This window comes from Coturnix japonica, chromosome 22 (assembly GCF_001577835.2).
Source record: "Coturnix japonica isolate 7356 chromosome 22, Coturnix japonica 2.1, whole genome shotgun sequence".
NCBI lineage: Eukaryota > Metazoa > Chordata > Aves > Galliformes > Phasianidae > Coturnix > Coturnix japonica.
In genome coordinates, this window is record NC_029537.1 from 1,382,565 (window position 1) to 1,398,299 (window position 15,735).

At 45.9% G+C, this 15,735-nt stretch overlaps 2 protein-coding genes across 2 annotated transcripts in view; both read left to right on the top strand.

Moving 5' to 3' along the window:
* The window catches only part of AAK1 (AP2 associated kinase 1), a 53,102-nt gene extending 48,043 nt beyond the window's left edge, over positions 1 to 5,059 (top strand). Inside the window, exon 15 of the mRNA XM_015882868.1 lies at positions 969 to 5,059. Within this exon, the coding sequence (XP_015738354.1) occupies positions 969 to 2,068 (1,100 nt within the window). The 3' untranslated portion in view covers positions 2,069 to 5,059. The remainder of the gene's footprint in view (positions 1 to 968) is intronic.
* A 104-nt stretch (positions 5,060 to 5,163) lies between these two features.
* On the top strand, positions 5,164 to 13,203 carry NFU1 (NFU1 iron-sulfur cluster scaffold). Its single transcript, XM_015882879.1, has 8 exons — positions 5,164 to 5,271; positions 6,049 to 6,155; positions 7,610 to 7,745; positions 9,104 to 9,170; positions 9,937 to 10,051; positions 10,420 to 10,483; positions 12,280 to 12,454; positions 12,980 to 13,203. Exons 1-8 carry the CDS (start codon positions 5,165 to 5,167, stop codon positions 13,022 to 13,024), a joined length of 816 nt encoding a protein of 271 aa, XP_015738365.1. The 5' UTR covers position 5,164; the 3' UTR covers positions 13,025 to 13,203.
* Positions 13,204 to 15,735: the final 2,532 nt, after the last annotated feature.

Here is a 15,735-nt window from a genome sequence, read left to right on the forward strand (position 1 = left end):
GTTATTATGGGGATGTGATGGTGCTGTTTTGTCACCACAGGGGTGGATGGGTAAAGCCTTGCTGGTTAATGGGCACCAAACCACCTCCCCTGTTCTTCCTGCAATTCTTACTGCTTAGATCTCACGTGCTTTTTCCCATCCTCTTGCTAACATGAGTCCATACTCCTAACCTGCCAATAGGTCTTTGAAGGTAAGAGATCTTCTGTTCTGTCTGTTGTGAGTCCTGAGGTAAAACCGACCCCATATTGGGCTCCTGTAGAAGAGCAGTACAGCAAGCACTGTCCTATTAAACCAGGAAGAAACCAGCCAGATTGCTAGAGTGATGTTAGCTACCTCATTTGCAATCGTGGTATGGTTTGTTTAAAGTCACTTGTCTTGCAACGGTTTGAAATAGTGCTGCTATAGTTACCAGAATTCATTTAAAGCTGCAGGCTGACGTTTAGCAGATTGGAAGGCATCCCTGCCTGCTCTCTGTGCCCGGCTGTGATTCCACATAACTATGGGCTGGCTTGCACCAAGAGGCAGCACCAAGCTGTGTGTCTGCTTGCAGGGTGCTCCCATGTTGATAAGCAGAATAAAACAGCAAGAACTGGGGCCTCCCTCCAGGCAGCAGGGTGGCGAAGTGCAGACCTCTCTGCTTGTGGTTGAGGGTGGCACAGAACCCCCATGGAGCAGTGCTGAGTGTGCCCATTTGTCTGTCAGACATCTTCCATCTCCTGAAAACATTGTGCCCCCAAGCTAAGAAGCAGAGCTGAGCTGTGTCCCTTTGCGTGCCGTAAATACCCTCCCTGGCATTTTGATTTGATTTCATTTTCCCTCTTCTCCCCTTTTTTTTTTTTTCCATGTGTGGTGGTGGTTTAAATCCAAATATCGTGACATTTCTTGTGTGTTAAGTACCGCTCATCTTTCTTTGTGACTAAGGAAACGCAGCTTGCTGAGTAATGCTCCTTTTCTTTTTGCATCTTTAGGTCTGCCGAGGGATCCTGCCCTGTTTCCAGCTGTACCTCTCGGTCTCTGCAAAGGCCCCACTGCCAGCGATGGACTTGCTTTGTACAACACTCAACCAGAGGTGAAAACGCAGCCCAATGCTGAGCCTGACTACGCCGCACGCGACGGCCCTTCGAGCAACAGCTCCTTCTACAGCAGCGAAGGTGAAGGGACAGACCACGAAGGGGACATTTTGGATTGCAGTGGCTCCAGGCCTTTGCTGCTGGATTCGGAAGAGGAGGAGGAAAGCTGCAGGCCGGGCTCAGGCTTTATGCAGGCCGGGCCCAGAGAAAGGAGGGACGTTTCCAAGGAGCAGCATCCCCACACTCAGTCCGCAGAGATGCCATTCCCTGCTTTCCAGTCTCACTCTGGGGAGGTTTTTAATGAACCCGATGTCTTTGCCACGGCTCCGTTCCGCAGCTCAAGGAAAGCACCCGACGAAGCAGACGTCTTCACCAAAGCTCCTTTCATCTCCAAGGGCAGCGCGGCTCTCCAACACCCAGAGGAAGCGGATGTGTTCCTCAGAGCCCCTTTCACCAAAAAGAAGAGCATGGAGGAGCTGTTGTCTCACAGTTTGCCCAAGGAACCGCTCATGTTCATCAGCCCAGCAGCCGACGTCCAGCACAGAACCACCCCTGCGTTCCAAAGCCTGGATGCGGTGGTCTCCGGGCCCTCAACGAGGCCGCAGTATCCTTCAGCAGGCTTTGCTCTGCTGACCAACCTTCCTCCTGTGAGAGCAGCAGAGGAGCACAGCCCTCCTCCAGGCATGCAGCCGGAGCCCAGTGAGCCCAGCCTGGCCCAGGCCGGCCCTCAGGAATGCACACTGAACCCAGCATCAAACAACCGACCCTTCCGTCCGCAGGCTTTGTCCAAGTACTCCCGTCACTACAGCCCAGAAGATGGGCCTGGTCTCGACGTCCAACCCATCGCTGCTTACAAAGTGGTTTCTCAGACCAACAGACAGGCCATAGCGGGCTCTGTCTCCGTTGCCCCTCTGGCTTCCAGGACTACGGAGCTGCCCGCTGCCGATCCTTTTGCTTCAGCTCCATTTCCTTCCAAAGCAGCAAAGCAAAAGCCTTAATGTGCTGTGAGCTGGGGGTGTTCCCAGCAGAACGCCCCCCACAGGACCTCAAACCTCTTTGTCCATTCGGATGACATAGCAATATATATATATATAATATTATTATTTTTCGGTCAGAACTCTCTTTGCAGTGATATAGTTGAACCGTTTTAAGTTATGTTAGCTAGTCGGAACGCCTGGCTCTCAGGATCCTCATATCCTCTTCAGTTACTTCTTCCTCCTCTCACTGCCTTCCCCAAGTTATTTTGTCAGCATTATCCCATACCTTCTGGCTCTGGCTAGGGAAAGGCACTGTAAGGTTAATTAGCTGGCATGTTAATTACAGAGTGAGTCAAGCGGGACTGGCTGGTGCTATGGCAAGGAAGCTATTTCACAGGTTTGTGGCTTATTGAGATTTTTCCCATTAGTTTTGGAGGACAGCAAGGTGATATTTCCTGCTGCTGATGGTGACAGTGAGCCTGGCAGCTCCGGGGTGTGTGTGTCATGCATTAAATACGTCAGTGCCTTCCGTTGCTCGTCTTGCAAATGCTTCAGGTAAGCAATTAAAGCTGCAGGAAAGAGATCTGTCAGGCTGCTTACATGGAGAATTAAAGGATCAAAAGTGTGGGATTTGTAGTGTAGGACCCAGAAACCTGCTTTTGGTGTTGTAAAGGAGGGGGCTTAGGTCCTATGAGACTGTATGGTGTTCCTGTCTAACAGGTATTGGTGCTGCAGGATGTCTCCCAAGAAAAGTGGTTTTGTTTCCATTTTCAAGGGCCTGACATTCAGGAAAGGATCTCTATTGACTCTTGATAGTTTCCACTGAATCCCTTAGAAGCTTCGCAGTGTCTGTTCCCCGAGGGAATTTGTTCCTCATCCTGTAAGTCAGAGGGTAGAAAAGCCCCAACCAGCAGGAGGTGGAGAGCAAAGCACAAGTCAAACCCCAATCTCAGTTCTCCTCCAGCATCTCCGGTTGTAAGAGGTGAGCCAACACCACTGCTGGATGTGCTCAGCCTTGGGATTGCTGGAGGGCAGGAAGAAGGTGGGTGACCTGTGAGCAGGCTGTGCTGTTTTCCTTTGCTCCTTCACCACTGGTAATAGCATTAAGTACTGTAGGGAGATTTCTGGCTTCCCTGGAGATGTCTTCAGCTAAAGCTGAGGCTGTTGTCGATAGTGTTTCCTTCTCATCAGGTTTTCCCATTCAAATATATCCCCAAAAGTGCAAGACATTGCAAGGTGTGGGTTCAAGGTATTCCCACTGCAAACTGGATTTAGGTTCTTTGCTTTTATTCAGTTTTTACTTGAAAAGTTGCCTTTGGAATCAATCTGTGAATACAATGCCGCATCCAAGTCGCACTTAGCATAGCTGGAGCTGCATTCACCCACTGCCCAGCTTTTGCCCTTCAGACCTCACTGCCCTGCACTGCCACAGGATGAAGGGACAGAGCTCATTCAGGTTGAATTGGGCTGGATTTCGGCAGTGGATATCCTGCAAGCACTTTACACAGAGCCCCCAGAAGCAAACAAGCCTGCCAGCTCCATTGGTTTTACATGTATTTTTTGGGGGTAGGGGCAGCTTGTTTGCATCTCTGCCTGTGTCTGATGAAGGAATGGGACTTATGGTTGTGGTCAGAAAATTGAATTTCAATACCAATTAGTCTTATATAGCGTTCTAGTTTCCAACCTCCTCATTCTGCATGGCCAGTTCAGCTTCAGCGTGATGAATTATAAGCCAAAATTTCACTTCTGTATTATGAAGCTGTTTCTAATGGACGTGGGATGACAGTGCTTATAGTTTTCTTCGCCACCTTGCTGGTGCTGGTAATGAAATGAGCCTGATACGGCCTAAAAGCAGCATTTTGGGGTCAGTTTTCTGAGCAGAACCACTGGTTCCACCTGTCCAAAGCTGTAGCAATGGGTCTCCAAAATAAACCTCGGTCCTATGACAATCGTAGCCACAATCCGTACCCACTGAGCATCAGTGATGCACCTAGAGACATCAATCACAGTATCTGCATGCAAAAAGAAAGGAAGAAGCATCATGTTGGGCTCTCCATGCCTCGCTGCCTGTCTGCACAACAACTCGGGACTGCTCTTCAAGCTCCCCTGTGGGCATGGTGTGCTCACAGAGCTCACACTGCATCAGCAATCGTCCTCAGTGTCAACTCAATCAAGCACGGCCCGGTGAGATCCATTTAATTATTGAACTCTCAATCACTCCAAAGTGGGAATCGGTTACTTTAACTCAGCTTCCACCAAAGACTTTTGTGTTGGGGAGTTGAATTTTTTTGTTTCTTTTCTTTTTTTCCTGTGTTCACGGTGTTAATTTAAGGCCTTTCAATACACCGAAAGACTCCAAAGCGTTCTTACAGCAGGTATCATCCTGATGGGGAAATCTTGTTCCGTTACTGAAACACATTCCTGAAATCTGATCCTTTCTGTCAGTATTCCTATATAGACGCCACGGCCTGAAGATTCCAATGGTCATCATGTTGTTTTCCTCTGGGGGCTGATGATGTCCTGGGGGTCCCATAATAGGGGATGGAGGTGTTCTGGGGGTCCCCAGTCCCATTCTGGGTCTGCCCGTGTTGTGGGGTTCCTCTGGTCCCATCCTGGGATTGCTGATGTTGTGGGGTCCCTCAGATCCCATCCTGGGGTCCTCTATCCCCATCCCAGGGTCTGGAGTTGTTCTGGGGTCCATTGGTCCCATCCTGGCAATGCTCTGGAGTCCTCTGGTCCCATCTTGGGGGTTGGTGGTGGCTGGAGGGTCCCATGTCCTCATCCTTGGGGTCCCTCTGGTCCCATCCTGGGGCTGGTGGTGGCTGGGGGTCCCCTGCCCCCTTCCTGGCACTGTTAATACCCAGGGGCTCAGATTTGTATGGCCGTGGCTGCAAATGGGACGGAGTCGTGTCGTGCTCCGGGTGCGATGTCTGTGTTCCTGGTAATCACTATGAAGAAATGTTCAAGCTGTAAACTTGTGTACATTTATTAAAGCTCTACCTGATTACAGCACGTTGGCCCTTGGTCCTTCAACCCCCTCTCTGTGTGTAGAATTGGGGTTATAAAAGGTAAAAAAGGGAAATATTGAGGGGTAAAAGGATAAATACATTTATATTTATGTCCGCCAAGGGGCGCTGCAGTGCGCGGGGCGGAGCGGCGGCCCTGAGGAGCTCCAAGATGGCGGCTGCGCGATGGCTCGGCGCGGCTGCGGGGCTGGGCGGCCGGTAGGTGACTGCGGGCACCGCGCTGCCCCGGGTCGGCTGTGAGGAGCCCGGTGTGCGACCCCCCACACTCGTTCCCTTCTTCTCTGAGCGATGCTGCGGCTTCCTGAAGCGATTTCTTGGCTTTCCCCTTTCCCTAATACAGCGGGGCGGATGTGGGTGAAGTGACGTCCTCCCCTTCCTCCTCGTTACAGAGGGGAGGCCCAACCTCCCTCCCTATTCCTGAGTGCTCTCATGGGTGTAAAATTAGGGCTGATCCCCCCAAAAAGCGCTCAGAAGCTGCAGTGAGGGGCTCAAAGGGATGTTTATTTCCCCCATAGTGTCCTTAAGGTGGTGTAAGATGAAATTCCCCCCCCCCCTTTAAAGGAGAAGCAAACAGGAGAGAGGATCATTCTGTATAGAATAATGGATCATTCTGTATATATACCCCCACACACTGGGGATATGGATGGTAAAAACAAATCCCCTTTCTTTCATCTGCTTTATTTTACTATTAGGAACGTTTCTTTCTCTTCTTTGGTTCTCCCAGAGCTAAAGGAGGGAGAAGCGTTGGGGATACATCCCTTTGTGCTCTGTGTTATTGAGTCCACAGGAGTGGGGGAATCACAGAATCATTTAGGGGAATCATTGGGAAAGAGCTGCTGACTTGCTTTGTTACCTGGTAGGATCGTGGTAGGAGGGGGCTGTGCTGAGTTCTGGGCACAGAGGGATGCTGTGGGGTGTTGGGAAGTACAGCCTTGTGATTTAGAAGCTCATAGTGATGCTATGATTTCTCTCTAGGATTTGTCACACGATGTTAAAAGGTCACAATCTGACAACTCAACAGCCCTTCCACCAACTTGCAAGGAGGAAACAGCTTCTTCCCTCTGTGGTGTTGCATAATACAGGTAAATACCAGCTAGAAATAAGGACTAAACATGTAATACAGGTAAATACCAGCTAGAAATAAGGACTGAGCAAGCACGCTGTAGGAATCCATGTCTTCTCTTCCATGTGTGGTGTGTTAATGACATTCTGCATGAGTAACACCTGCAAAAAGCAGAGGTTAAGGTGGGGTTTGTAACGCCTAACTGGTTCTTGGAAGGCACAGCAGAAAGGGAAATGAAATCTGAGCAGTGAACACACAGTGTTACAGACTTCAGCTGTGAACGTGGCCAGTTCCCAGCAGTAAGTTCTGATGGGGCTATTTACAGTTGTACAAAGAGCTCCAGGTGGATTAGTGATTGAAAAACCTGGCTGTGGGAAAGCAGATCTGCAGCTGCAGATGCTTGTAAAATAAAGTGGTTGCTCTCATGGAGATACCTTTCCTGGGAGCTGACGCAGCCAGCTGTGCTTCAGGGTGCTCGAGATGCTCCAACAAATGCAGTGTATTGAATATCCCCCATCCAGATCCCCTGCTGTAGGTTACCTGTAAGCTGTGCTGGCAGCTGGGTGGGATTTTGGAGGCCAAAGGGAGCAGAGCAGCTCTCTCATCCCTGCGGAATCATCACGGGTGGAAAAGAGCACTGAAATCATCCAGTCCAGCCATCAGAATTAGCCACTGTGTAGATGTTGTGATGTGTCTACAGGAGAACACACTATTATACATACACCATTAGGCAATGAATGCTCATTTTTATTCACAATCAGTTTTACACTCTTGTACGTAAGGAACACCTTCAGCCCACAGTGAATTTCAGTAGAAATATACCTTTTAAATACACTTAGTAGGATCCAGCAATTGGATCTTCAGTTGTTGGTTCAATTCCTGCAGTGTAAGTGATGGCTTACAGTAATTCACCCAGTCTAAGTCTTACAAGCAGGGTGTGGTGAGCTGTAAATACAATGCTGAGAGGCTGAGAAAAAACCAGCCATACGTCATAGAATGGCAGGATTGTGTAGGCTGGAAAGAAACCTTCAGGATCAGCAGGTCTATGATTCAATGCTACCACCTGGAAACCTGAGTGCCACGTCCACATGGCTCTTAAGTAGGTGCAAGTATATCTGAACCCAGCAAGGAGTGAGTGTTGCATCTCTAGGTCTCAATAGAAAGTGAGGATGGCACTGAACTCATGCAGCTTTATATTGCTGTAGTCAGGTGCCTTTCACTAGATAAGAGTTAGCACAAGAGGCAAAGATAAGGCTGCGTTTATCTTGCTTCCTGTAAGATAATGTGACCGTGTTCATTGGTCTGACTGCTTTTGTGGTTTTTAAAGCATCACTATTGCACAAATTGCTCTGGTTGTAGCACGGTGATCACTCCTGGCTTTGTATTTGCTAGATAATCAGGATCCTTAACTTTCATTTCAGCTACTTACATTTGATTACATTAACTTCCTTCCTTTTTTCTTTTAATTTCCAGTAAGATGCATGTTCATTCAAACTCAGGACACACCAAACCCAAACAGCCTCAAGTTTATTCCAGGCAAACAAGTGCTGGAGTCCAGGACTATGGAGTTTTCCAGCCCAGCTGCAGCATTTTGCTCACCTTTAGCAAGGTATTATTAAACACATCATCATTTATATGGGAGACCATGTGGGCTCCATGTCTACAATTAATGTGTGAGGCCTCTGGGCCCCGATTTTGCACAACTGTTCCCATTAGGAGACTCTTAGTTCCAGTAATTGCTTGGAAATGGTGTAACTTTTCAGGATTAGGAAACAGACAACGTAAGGGAGTAAGTAAATGCTCCAGATTAAATGTAGTTGCAGGTTTCAGTACCAAAATGCATAACCTGGAGTAAGAATCCCCAAGAAGATAACCCATCTTGGTGTAGAAGGGATATGGAGCACTGTCACAAAGGCCATTGCTTTCACATTTGCTTCCACAAATAGACTTTCCTTTACCTATTATGTGGGTGGAGAGGCGTCATCAGAGTGAGATCCTGAAGGGCTGAAGTAAATTACCCTGTGACGTCCTCTATTAAGTCATCCTTGTGTATATTGGAGGGACTGCATGCAAGCAGAAGCTGCTTTGAGTGATCTCTGCAGGAAGTGTGGGGTTATCAGATGTACAGCTCAAGCTTCCAGAGGTCTCTGGTGCTGCTCAAGAGCAAACAGGATCTTTACAAGCAAAGCTCTGTGACTTAAGAGCTACAAATCCAATGTGAAAGCTTTTCCAGGACATCAAAACGTATTACTCTCAACTACCAAAAGAAACTCTCCCACAATTTTTGGCAGGTTTAGCTCTCACTTCATTATTCTGCAGATGAATTTGTTAGATTTTAATTAAAGCATCTGTGGGAATGTGTCTTTAGTCTCATTCTGCTTCTTTACACTTAAAATACTGTCAGCACTGTGCTCTTCCCATCACCCAGGTTTTTATGCTGGCACTAATCCTCTTATTGAATGGCAATGGTCGTCATTTTCCCAATGATATTGAGGGCAGTTTTGATTGAGCTTACTCAGATTAAGGCCAATTATTTAAAGCAAGCAGTTTTCCTTTTGCTTGCATTAATTCTACCCAAACCCATCATAGAAGAGCCTGGGTTGAAAAGGACCTTCAAGATCATCTCGTTTCAACCCCCTGCTTTGGTGAGGGGTATATAACATACACAGCTCACTTGTATATACAGAACGTCATTTGGCCTCCAAAAAAGTTATGGAGGGAGAGTAACTCCATGTAAATTATGGAAAGCTGCTGTGAGGTGTGTTCAGTTTTAGTGCATGTTTTGCTTCCCAGCAGGAGCTCCTGGCTCTTGCTATGCTGTAGGTGGATTAGCTGCCTGTTTCTCTCAATGGCTTTCTTTTTATGTGGTTATTTTTGTCTGGAAATGTCTTCTAGACCATTATTTTTCTTCTGTAGAGCTATAAATAAATCTTGAGTTTGGCTGAAACCTTTTTGTTTCCTTAACAGGCAGTTATTCAGAATTGAAGGAGTTAAAAGCGTTTTCTTTGGGCCGGATTTCATCACCATCACCAAGGTAAGCAGGAAAGAGGTTCACATGGGCTAAAACTTCAGCTGAGAGTCAGCTGCTGAGTACATGGCGGTGGGGAAGATCCAGCCACACCAATTTGGAGGTGCACAACAGAAGGGCCAGAAGCAGTGAGTACAAAGAGGAATGCCAGGAGTATTGAAATAAATAAACATCATAATCATAAAAATATCCTCAGTTGGAAGAGGGACCCACAAGGATCACTGAGCCCAACCCTTGGCTGCCCAGAGCAGCTGTGGGTTCTTTGCTTCCTGGGTGAAGCTGTGTGCAGCCTGCTCTGGTTCCACGCAAGCACTGAGGCTGGGTGAGCTCCTGGTGCTGTGGGTGGTGCAGTGTTTACTGAAGGCACAGAGCTCATGGCAGCAGAGATAAGGTGCTGCGTGGTGACACTCCTGCTGCGTGACAAGCATGTGGCAATGCAGTGAATTATTCTTTGGCACAGGATCAAACAGAACCACGACAAATTTGAGTCTCAGACATGGCTCAATTAAAAAAGTGCCCAGTAATGTATTTAGAGAACTTCTCACTTTTTACCTTATGTTTAATAGATCTGGCTTGCAAGTGAGGAAACCTGTCTGTTGACTGCTTTATGTTGAGACTTCTCAAACATTTTTGGCAAAACTACAAAATAAATTCATGTGTGAAACCTGAGAACCTTTATGATATTCTTAACATAAGAGGGATCTCTATATAATTTACCCCTTTTAGGAGGCAGATGCTCTGTTTTTATTTACTTTTCTTCTGATTCTTGTAGGAGAGCGAAGACCTGGATTGGAACTTGCTGAAACCAGATATTTATGCAACTATAATGGATTTCTTTGCCTCGGGTTTACCTGTGCTTACTGAAGAGGCACCTAGGACAGATACAGGTAATTCAAACTCTATATAGGTTTCCTCCTGAGCACCCTTCCTTAACCCATGATCCATCCCATGAATGGTTGTTATTGCTTCCTTTCCTTTCCCTGTTTTGTGTGCTCTTTTCTCTGTTACATCACTGTTTTCAGTTAAGGCCCTTCCCCTGTACTCAAGGGAAAACCATGAACCAATGTTTTATGCCTGTGAATGTTTGGGCTGTGCATGTGGGTAATGCAGGGAAGGGTACATACTCTGAATCAGGCCTTCCCCTTTTGGTTTCTGGCATCTCAGCAATGTTTGTGTGCTATTATGAATATACAGTGACAATCCTCTTAACAGATTTCTCTCCATGTTCTGATTTGCGTGTTTTTCTTTTCCAAAGCTCAGTCAGAAGAAGATGATGAAGTTGTATTAATGATTAAAGAACTGCTGGATACAAGAATAAGGTAAACCAGGCACATTGCTGCTAGTTGTGTGTGCTGTTTCCTCTGATTGAACACTTTCTGTCTATTTTTCTCTAAGCAAATTATGTCCATGTTACAGACTGATGTTAGAGTAGTGCAGTCTTACCCTCTGGAGAGCACTTAAACATGTGGGCCATTGGGTTTATGAAAACAACACAAATAATCATTGCTTTCCCCTCTGTTACACTGACCTCTGTCTTTATTATATTTGTTTCTCCTTTCCAAGTATCCTTGGGTCATGCTCTAAAGGAAGTTTACCAGCAGATCTCCCTCACTGTCTTGGCTTCAGTGGGTTTTGCCCTTACATCTGCTGCAGTTTTATTGGTATTTTAACACAGTTTGAGTTGAGAGCCTGGTTGTAACTAATGAAGTCTCAAGAGTGTCTGTGGAGCGTGTTGTTTACCTGAAGTATATTTTTATGTTCATTAATTGCCTTCCAAAACGAGCTGAGGGGAATAAGCAACAGGACATTCTAAACATCTGGCATGATTTTGAACTTGTCTCATATCTGATGGTGCCATCTTGCCCAGCTCAAATGACAGAAGTCTTGGATAGGTGAGAATTATGGAATTCGGTTTAATTTTTCCATTAGTTACATGAGATGGGGGCCTTTTAGGAAAGCAAGAGAAAAGTAGAAATAAGTTGAAACAGCTTTTTTCCCCCCAAACTTATTGATGTATATACAGGGTGCTAATATGTGTCACAGATGGAAAGCAGCATTGGGCAGTCAGGCTGGGCTGTGGTCATTCAGAATCCCTCTGGTTTGTTAAGCCTTGACTTCCCAATGGCCCTTCTTCACATTGAGACAATTTCAGTCAAAATCCACTGCCTCTCCCCACCTCTTTGTTTCTTTCTTTCCTCTGTTGATGATATTAGCAGCTGAAGAGCTCAATTAAGAGCTTCAGTCAGTCCTGCTTTGTTACATAGCTGTAATAAACCAGTAGCACACACAGAGGGTTATTGTCTCATCCATCGAAAATATGAGCAAAGAAATTGTAGGATGGTGCAGGATGGAAGGAATGGGGACCTGAGAGGCCCCGTGGAGCATTTTATAAAGTTAATTTAAAATGGAATCCTTGGTCACGTCCTGTGGCTTTCTGGAATGGGCATAATTAGCTGTGAGGAGTTGTTAATAAATGTGTCTGATTCATAGATGAATCTGGTAGGAGTTTGGTTCTCAAAAGGGTTATTTTGGAAATCAGTATAAAGAGCTTCTGTTGGAGTTTGGGGATGGTTGCAGCTCGGTCTGGAAGGATGTTGCTATGGGGATGCAATGACAGAGCCGGGCATTTGGTGCTCACACAAGGAAAACAGGCTGCAGAAATGCCACTGGTACCAGGCTGTCATCTCACCAGGTGCTTTCTTCACCTATTTGCAGATTTAGATGCATCCTGTGATAGATATGCATCTATTACAGTTGGTTTTGGTGCATAAATTGGGATGAGCATCTTTATGTGCCTCCAGGCAAACCAGTGTTTCTTTGCTGGCTTGATGGAGCTCTGCTTTGAGGTGTTTACCTTTGCCCTTAGAATGCCAGTGATTCTTTGTATGTTACTGCATTCACAAGTATATTTTGCTCTAAAAAAGGCAGCAGTGGTGAATGTAAGAGTCCAACAAAATACGAACTACTGGAAATTTGAACCAGAAAGAGAAGGAGGGCTTTAATTTATATAGCAATCCAGATCTTTGTGTACATAACATTGAGCTCTTCCAAAGCTTTCTAGAATGGAATGTATTTCAGCTGTGCTTGCTGTGAGCTGAGTATCGTGTTCTGTCAGGCCAACAGTGCAAGAAGATGGAGGTGATGTTATTTATAAAGGCTTTGAGGATGGCATTGTGCAGCTGAAGTTGCAGGGTTCGTGTACCAGCTGTCCCAGCTCCATCATCACCCTGAAGAACGGGATCCAGAACATGCTCCAGTTCTACATCCCTGAAGTGGAAGGCGTGGAACAGGTGGGTCGGTGTGAGATAATAGAGATCTTCATTTAATGGGGGTGGAAAAAAAGGTCTTTCTCCCTTCCCTCCATGCACAGGTTGGCATTTGAAACCAAAGTGTAAGATGAACAGGTGCTTTTAGTGGTAAGATGGGACAAATTTTGTCCCTTAAATGCAAATGATTTTGCTTTCTCATTACAATTTGGTACAGAATCATGGAACCATATGGGTTGGAAGGGACCTTTGGAGCTCTTCTAGTCCACCCCCTGCAGAGCAGGTTTCTTAGTAGGTACACAGTAATGATTGTTCTCATGGTATTAGCAGTCAGATGACCAGCTCCTATTATTTCAGCCATGTTATCTCATGGCATTTCTAATTGAAAGCCTTTCTTTTGTTTTTCATGTGAAGTCCATCGTCACCAGTGGCATAGAATGGTTGTTCTCCTTGGGTCTGGCAAGGATAGAATGCAATAAATTCTCCAGGCAGTGCTATGGGACTGAGAGCTTCACCTGTTTACCTCAACTACTTCTTGATTTGTTTCAGGTTGTTGATGATGATGATGTGGAGAAAGAAGCAAATTCTACGTGAGCTTACATCATCCATGGCCGGATCAGTATTTATTTCCTGTATGTAAATCAGCCTCGTTCTGTGGAACAACCAAACCTGCCTTTCTCATCAGAAAAGGAGCTGCACTTCCACCTGTGAAAGCATCTCCTCAGTGTCAGCAGCTCACTAAGTTATTAAATGCTCTCTATTCAAGCAAAGAATCCTTTTGTTGTTTGTATTTTGTTATGCTTCGTCATATGGAGACGGTGGGCTTCTAAAAGCAGTGGTGTGTCTCTGCAGTGTTCTTTCATGCAAAAAGATTAAAGGGGAAAAAAAGGGGGGAGGGGAAGGGATAGAAATAGTGATAAATAGTGATAAATAGTGATAAATAGTGATTCTTGATCTTTTTTATGCAATAGAAAACTCATTTTGTAATGATGTTTATCGAGTCTTGCAGAGGTTGAAGGGCTGCGCCATGGCTCTCTAAGTGGGGATTCAGGAATGTTAATTCAATGGAGTTTGGTTTAAAAAGCTTTGGATTCTTGTGTAAAAAGTAACCCCATAATTTCAGCTCTTTCGTTTTGGAAGGTGTAACGTTGCCATCAGTTATGAAAGTTACCCACGTGCTCAATGCCACCGCAGAAATAACAGCAACAGAAGCAAAACAATCCCAGAAGTGAGTTGTCTGCTTTAAAAACCATGTACTTGTAAATAAGTATTAGAAGATGATCCTTATCAGCTTTAGTAAGTAGAGAGACTAATTAGCTTATTTAGAACAAAATTGCTCAGCCACCATTAGTGGTCTGTTTAAACTTGCCCAAGATGATTTCTTAACGCTACAGTCCAAGATGAACACGTGGTGCTTAAGGGCACAAATTACATCTGTAGGATAGGACAGAGAAAATGAATGTGTTTACCTATGGCATATCCTGTTTGGTGCCAGAGTGTGCAGTGTGTGTGTGTAACTTGGCAGAGCAAGGGGGGGACGTGGCAGAGCAGAACATGTGCCCATTGTAGAGACTATGGGAAGAGAAATATTTATTGTTCTGAAGCTGAAATAGGTAAAGCAGGCTTTGCAAGTATTTGTGTTTATTTCTCGTGCACGTAAGACTTAATTCCTTCCTGGTCCCTGGCTCTAGCAGATGGCTTGGATAATGGAGATATTTCTTCTTTGTGCTGCCATGGTTTGTGGTCATTATTTGGCTTATGGTTGCAGTATTCCCTGTGTGCAAGGAGCTGACAGCCTCTGTGTGCTTCTTCCTCCCTTCTTTGCCAATGTAATTCCACTGAGCCCCTAAGCGGGATCAATTAAGTCTGTGCAGAATCCCCTACAGCACACAGCAAACAATCAGCTTCATCTCACTCTCTGGGAATTAGAAAACAGATATTTGAGCAAAATATTCCTGTAGCTTTCAGGTGGAGTAATAACCCACTGTCACTTAAATTACCCACTCAGGATTTGGAAGTTGGTTTGAAATCACTGTTTTCTTTCCCCCCTGTTCCAAAGCACGCAGCGGTGAGTAATGTTTCTCATTTCTCAAAACCATTTTAGGCCTAATCTGTCAATTCAATGCACTGCATGCACCAAAACTCACGGAGGTAATTGTTTCAGGTGTTAAATAAAACGTAGCTCTTCAGATTCGGTCTTTGTTTTTTAGTCAAGCAGTAATGGAAGGCAACAAAGAAGTAAAGGAGAAGCCTGGGCGACCCTGCACATAGAACTGGATGAGCATTGTGGCCCTTTGCAACTCAGGCCATTCTAGGATGCACTCTGTGATGACTCATGTTTCCTAAGCTGTCCCATGCTCTACTGTAGGACTCCAGCTCTCCAAACTCATCCTGGAGCTGTCTGCAGGTGGAGATGTGCTCACATCAGGCATCCAGGAGAAAGCAGCCCCTTGACAAGGCAGCATATAGTGGATTTATGGAGCAGGAGGAGACATTACCTGATGGGAATCACTCAATACGTGTGAGATGAGCATCACAAAACACACTCTTATTTCTTTTCCAGGAGGTGATACTTCAATCTGTGTAGAATCCAGGAGCACAGAAAGAGTTTCTATTTCAAGTGAGTTATGCTGAGGCCTGGGGAGGGGGGTGGGCATTGCTTCCCAACCCACACATAACCCACACTGTTTATTTTAAGGGCTTTGTGTGTGTGAGACGGTTTGAGAAGCTGTTTCTTTATTTCTCCTGTTGGTAGTGAGTTGCACCTCTATTTGTGGTGTGAAACCACGTGCAGAATGAGCTGCAGGGTACAGCAATGTGTTATACAGGGGATACATTTGGGCTTTTATAGGGGGGAATGGCCACATCAGCAATAAACACATGGAGCTGAATGCATAAAGATGGGGGTGGTTTGCGGCAGGATTTTTAGCATGTAGCCTCAGCCTGAGGTTTAAGTTGTAAAGTTCAGGGTTTGCTGTGCTGCTGGCATGAGCTGTGTGCTGTAGGACTGTAGGGCTGCATCATAGGGGGGGGTCACATCATTTCATCTGCCTTCAGATAGTGACAGAGAACCCAGGGTGAAATGAGGCTGGGAAAGCAAGGGATGGGGCAGAGCCTACAGCAGGACAGCATGGAAACCACAGCACAGAGGCAGAGCAGCAGGGGAATAAAGTGAGCTTCACAGGTCAGCAATGAAGGGAGCTGAAGGGTGATGGGAGCAGATAATGAGGGGTGATGGGAGCTGTGTTCCTGTTTGCTCTCTCTATAGCCTCAGGCTTTCAGTATTCAGTTATTCCATCCAAACA

What these genes read in the sequence shown, in the direction of transcription:
- NFU1 (XM_015882879.1), top strand. Translation starts at nt 5,165, where the DNA reads ATGTCCGCCAAGGGGCGCTGCAGTGCGCGGGGCGGAGCGGCGGCCCTG. An exon ending in ATTTCATCACCATCACCAAG is followed by an intron (nt 9,171 to 9,936) that starts GTAAGCAGGAAA and finishes TGATTCTTGTAG; the next exon opens with GAGAGCGAAGACCTGGATTG. An exon ending in CTGCTGGATACAAGAATAAG is followed by an intron (nt 10,484 to 12,279) that starts GTAAACCAGGCA and finishes GTGTTCTGTCAG; the next exon opens with GCCAACAGTGCAAGAAGATG.